The following is a 6,000-nucleotide window of genomic DNA, read 5'->3' on the forward strand; positions in this document are numbered from 1 at the left end:
TATAAGAATCTGTTTAATGTATGAAACTGCTATTTTTACTACAGTACGTTTTCCACCCAGAACAACTCTCACATTTGTCTTAAGATGCAGGTGTTGGAGAAGTACATGAAGTGAAAACCTTTTGTCAAGCAGAGTCTTGACTCTTTGGTAGAAACTGAAACCCTCCAGGTCCTTTGGGAATGCTGGTGTGGTGCCTTTGCTCGCTGTTTGTTGAATGGACTGCTTGGCACATGCATCGGTGAAGCAGGGTTCAAATATTGAGCAACTTTAACTTTATTCCTCGTGGCTGTTTAGAGTACTGCAGAAAATTCTGGATGTCTTTACATCAGACCCTGGGGCTGTGGGCCCAGGGGCTTGGGGCTGCTGGCGGCCCAGGGTTGTGTTTGACTTGTCATTTCTGTCTCGGTGGCAGACCCCTGAGGAGCTGGATGACTCTGACTTTGAGACGGAAGACTTCGATGTCAGAAGCAGGACAAGTGTCCAGACAGAAGATGACCAGCTAATAGCTGGCCAGAGTGCCCGGGTAAGGATCAGGTTTAACTTGTCCTGCAGACCTTCCTGTCTCTCCCTGTTCTTAGCTTTTTCTTTTCCAGAAGAACTCTCTCATTATTGAAAACACCATTTTTCCTCTCATTTTCTCTGGCAGTGGAACCTTATCCTAAAGTTGTGGCACCTGCTAGTCCATTGTAGGTTCATCCAGAATGTCTCCTCAGCTAGAGCAGGGCAAGAACATGGCCCCCTCAGCTGTACCCTGAGGCTTTGGTTTATGAAGAGCCCCGAGTCAGGAAAGCGCTATGCTCCAGTCAATGCAATGTTTGTTAATAGGACAGTGAAACTCAAAAAAGATTGCTGTCTTTGCCTATCTCAATGATACCACGGGCATGAACTATTTAATTATTCATGGGGAAAAAAATAACAGTGGTACATTCAAGAAAATCAGAGCCATTGCATTCATTTGAGTCGTTAAATCTTCAATCAATTGCATTTATGTTTTTGGGAGGATGCCAAGAAATATTACTAAGGAGTCTTTTTTCACCCCTTAGAAGTCATTTTGAACAGCGGGTTCATCTCTGCTTTAAGCCCCACTGGGTCCTAGCCCTTGGGGAGCTGAGTCGAGAGGAGCCCTAGGCCTGAGTCTGGGGCTTGAGGTAGGCGGCGGGCCTCCAGGTGCCGCAGGCTTAGGTGTGAGTGCCTGAGAAGTGTGCTCTGCAGCAGGTTCTCTTCTGCCTCCTTTAAAACTTACATTTTAAGACTACTTCTGGGTCATCTTGCAAAGTTGGAGATGTATATACTGACACCAGGGAAAGGCCTGCATGCATTAGCCCCTCCCTCATCCCCATGGCAGGAGGCGAGGTTGACATTTTTTTTTTTAAGGTTAATGGAAGTTTATTTTTCTTCAAAGTAATTTTATTGTAGTTGATTTACAATGTTATGTTAACTTCAGGTGTACAGTAAAGTGATTCAGTTATACACATATTCATTCTTTTTTAGATGCTTTCATAGGTTATCACAGAATATTGAGTAGAATTCGTTGTGCTATACAGTATGTTCTTGGTTATATGTATAAAATACTGTATGTTCATGCCAAGCTCCTGATTTACCCACACCCTATCACGTTTCCCCTTTGGTAATTAACCCTAAGTTTGTTCTCAAAGTCTGTAAGTCTGGTTCTGTTTTGTGAATAAGTTCATTTGTATCTTTTTAAAAAATCCGATTCCACCTATGTCTAATATAATGTGATATTTGTCTTTCTGACTTCAGAAGATGAAACTTTTAAAGAATTAAGCAGGTTTTGTCCCTGTGCAGGTGTGATCAGGAAGCTTGTACATTAGCCTACAACTCCTCACACCGTTATTCTTGAAAGTGGGTCGGGAAGCTATAAACTTCACAAAATGAGAATAAATGGTTCTTCAGGCAAAATGAAACCTATTAAAGCATCATCCTACCTATGTCATAGATTGCTTGGTGGAAATATTCTTGGTTAATGCACTGTGAGAACTTCATATTCTCTTTATGTAAGAGCTTTCTGTGCTTCTGATTTCAGGCGATCATGGCTCAGCTTCCCCAGGAGCAGAAAGCAAAGATTGCGGAACAGGTGGCCAGTTTTCAGGAAGAAAAGAGCAAGCTGGACGCTGAGGTGTCCAAGTGGGACGACAGTGGCAATGACATCATCGTGCTGGCCAAGCAGATGTGCATGATCATGATGGAGATGACGGACTTCACCCGGTGAGCAGCTCCTCCCTGCAGGCCACCTCACGCAGGCAGGATGTGCTGCTCCGTACATCCTTTGCTGTTCATCTCCACCTACAAGGGCTTTAGTTAACAATCATCCTTGTTCCCTGTTTTCAGAGGTAAAGGACCACTCAAAAACACATCAGATGTGATCAGTGCCGCCAAGAAAATTGCTGAGGCAGGCTCCAGGATGGATAAGCTTGGCCGCACCATTGCAGACCATGTAAGTAACAGACTTGCCCCACAGGCCTTAAAGTTCATGCTGGACTCGGGCAGCCCAGGGGTGGTAACAGTGTTTTTCATGAGCCACAGCACTTTCCTAATCTCAAACAGTGTTCTTAACTCACCAACCTGCTTGATTAACATCAGCATAGAGTTTTAAGGATTTCTGAATTCCTGTTTCTTTGACAAGTTTTATAAGACAGGCCCAGTTTGCATTACAGCACATCTCTGCATTACATCACATACACACATAGGTGTGTATGTCCTAAAATCTTGCTTTGATTGACAGCTAAAACCAGCCTTTACTGTTAGCTCTTCAGATCTCTTTAGAATGTCAGCTCTGGGTAGGAGCTAATTCTGCAAGCCCCAATAATATACTGAAACTAAGTGCGTTAAGAGCCTCTTGTGGGTGTATTTCACGTAAGAGTCAGGAGCTCTTTGGTCTGGTGCTTTGGAAGCATGATGTGCCGAAGTGGGGACAGACGTCTGTGTTCCCAGCCACCCAGCCTTCATCCCTTTTCTCTACTGATGTGTTGAAAAAACTGTGTAAACCTCCAGGAAAGTTTACAAGCTATTTTCAGCTATAGTTACAAAGCCTTCCCACTGCTTTCCCTCAAGTGTCCACATGCTCAGCCTGCACCAGGGCTGCAGGACAGTGACAGTGCTCAAGCCAAAGACTGGGAAGCCCTCCTTAACGCCCCTCTGTAAGGGCTTATATCTGGTACTCAGCCCCAGTACATCTACTGGCCACATGAATGTGAGCACCATCTGGTCTCTTCCTCTCAGCAGCCACCACTCAGTCCATCGTGCACAGCCTGTGCCTGCAAGACTATGGCCTTCCTCACTGACTCCCTGCTCCGCCCTCCACACAGCTCCCAACACAGTCTTCTTACACAACCATCTTAAAATGCAAATGAGGCATGGCTCTGCCATGCTTCAGGAGCTGCTGAGAATAAAAAACCCCAGCCTCACAGAAGGGAGGTGTTGGCGTCAACACTTAAGAGGTGCTCTGCTTGCTTTGGTTGACGCACTTGTTCTCCATCTTTGCCTAAAATGACTCTCCTTTCATCAGGTGTTTAGAGTGTGCACCACTGAGCAGATCTGGGCCCTCTGAGCAGACAGCCCTTCACTCTAGCTCATGACACTGTCACTTTTCTCCAGAGGCAGGGACCCCAGCAGAGTTGCTGAGGGTAGTGACAGCCCGGGTACTTGGATAATCCTCTCTCATCCTTGCTGCAGCACTGACTGAGCCTGTCAGAATAGCCCTAGGAATGGGTGTGTTTGGGCTCAAGAGTGCTTGGTGCTAAGTCCACTCTCTCGTCAGTGCCCAGACTCAGCCTGCAAGCAGGACCTGCTGGCCTACCTTCAGCGCATCGCCCTTTACTGCCACCAGCTCAACATCTGCAGCAAAGTCAAGGCCGAGGTGCAGAACCTTGGTGGGGAGCTGGTCGTCTCTGGGGTAAGTTTCCTCTGTCAGTGGGAGGAAGTGCTGGGAGAGGACCCATAGTTTCCTCTCGGAGGCTGAGGGCTGCACGTCGGCTCCTCTGTGCATATTGCAGCTCTGCTGAACACGGTTGGTGACAGTTAGGAGCCCTTACTGTGCTGGCCTCTTCCCTTTTGCTTCTGTGGGAAAGAGTATTTTTATCCTCCTTTTTTTTCTTCTTCTAGAGAGAAAGTGAGCCTGTTCAGAAATTGCAGAGACATACAGCCTTTCTCAAACCCCCTCCACCCTCAAAGAGCCCCAGTACACTCTCTCCCCTTGTCTGTTTCGCAGGTCACATCACACAGTTCTGGACCTGTCACCCTAGGGGAACAAGGACACCTCACTTCATGGAAGCCCCGTGGCTTCTGCTAAACCCCACACAATTTCCTTTCAAAGAACTTTGAATGTTGGACATACTTAGACCATTTGTTTACCTGCTCCAACATCAAATGCCCCTGTCTCTGGGGACAATTACCCATCTTCTCTAAATGTGAGGGGAGTCCCCTGGGTCATTACTCAAAGCATGGGGCGCTCTGTCCAGGAGGCTGACCTAAGCCCCCCACCCCATGCCTGTGGCTGTTGACAGTGCTTGTTCTGCGGATCATCCCCCGCCTTGTTTGAAAACTGTCGAGGGCTAGGGCAGGTAAGGTAATGGTACCTTACGTTTTTATTACTCTTCCCTTCAGAAGGTCTGAAATACAGGCATTTTCAGGGTGTTTGGATGAGAGCACCTAGCCGTTGGGAGAGCTGATTAGGAACGAGGGCTGCTTCCGGGCCCCAGGAGAGTGGGGACTCCCTGTCGGGGACCGACAGGCCAGCTGGACCTTCCACCCCAGACCCTGGCCCGTGCTCCTCACCTCCTGTCTGTGCCTCTCAGGTGGACAGCGCCATGTCCCTGATCCAAGCCGCAAAGAACTTGATGAATGCGGTGGTGCAGACAGTGAAGGCATCGTACGTGGCCTCCACCAAATACCAGAAGTCCCAGGGGATGGCGTCCCTCAACCTCCCTGCTGTGTCGTGGAAGATGAAGGCGCCTGAGAAAAAGCCCTTGGTGAAGAGAGAGAAACAGGATGAGACGCAGACCAAGATTAAAAGAGCATCTCAGAAGAAGCACGTGAACCCCGTGCAGGCCCTCAGTGAGTTCAAAGCTATGGACAGCATCTAAGGCTGCCCGGGCCCTCCTAAAGATCCCTCATCATTCTTCACTCACATATATTTGCTAAATAGAACACTGATGTTAGATCCCATAGGGAAATAGATTCTTGAGACCTGGCCAACCTGGTGAATTTTGTAAGGACGTACTTGTGTTTAAGTCATAGAATTCAGGGGCATATATCTAGCTATATTTTTTATACTCCTAAATAATTAAAAGTAAAAATTCCATAACCAAAGAGACTCCCACATGAATGTGTTAGTAACACTGTTGACCAAGTTGAGGTGCCTGTCCTCCCAGTGGTGGTAGCAGTAGGTTTGGGAGAGGGGATCTACCAGCATCTTGGTTCAGGGAGGGGCTTCCCCCAGTTCTGGCCACTTGGCTGGTAGTAAATGACCAAAGACGACCCGGAGGAAGCATCCCGGGCGTCTTAGGAAGCCTTGGAGAAAGGAACATTCCTAGACAGGTCTTTAGAGGGACAGACCACACAAAACTAATTAAAACAATGTATCACAAAGAAAATGGATTACTCTCTTTATAACATGAAAGGAGGATTTTAATGCATGGTTACAATTACTAATGTACTCTGCTGTGGGACATTAATAAAGTTGCTTTTTTTCAGGCTAGAATGTTGTGATGCCATAATCAGAACATGCTCTTTTAACTTCCTTCAGTTTCCAAATGTAAATTCATCATTGGGTTCACTTCTAATAATTGCAGCGCTTCCTGCTTTGGGCTTAGGAGAAGCCTGACAAAATAGTGTTTGCTTAGGCAATGATTTAGACTTACCTTATTTGTGATTACTATAGCGATTACTATAACTACAAGGTATAATTTTACTTTATTTAAATTTTATGACTTTGAATGTTTTTACACTAACTTTTCCCAATAAAGTCCACTATGAAACCAA

At 46.5% G+C, this 6,000-nt stretch overlaps 1 protein-coding gene across 5 annotated transcripts in view; it reads left to right on the forward strand.

The window, feature by feature from the left end:
* The window catches only part of CTNNA1 (catenin alpha 1), a 346,126-nt gene extending 340,126 nt beyond the window's left edge, over positions 1-6,000 (forward strand). For all 5 annotated transcript variants that reach the window (XM_024994302.2, XM_059888218.1, XM_024994299.2 and 2 more), the window contains 5 exon segments: positions 413-523; positions 2,045-2,226; positions 2,350-2,455; positions 3,779-3,913; positions 4,815-6,000. In XM_024994302.2, coding sequence (XP_024850070.1) covers positions 413-523; positions 2,045-2,226; positions 2,350-2,455; positions 3,779-3,913; positions 4,815-5,102 — 822 coding nt within the window. In that variant the 3' untranslated portion in view covers positions 5,103-6,000.

The sequence above is a fragment of the Bos taurus genome, chromosome 7 (assembly GCF_002263795.3).
Source record: "Bos taurus isolate L1 Dominette 01449 registration number 42190680 breed Hereford chromosome 7, ARS-UCD2.0, whole genome shotgun sequence".
NCBI lineage: Eukaryota > Metazoa > Chordata > Mammalia > Artiodactyla > Bovidae > Bos > Bos taurus.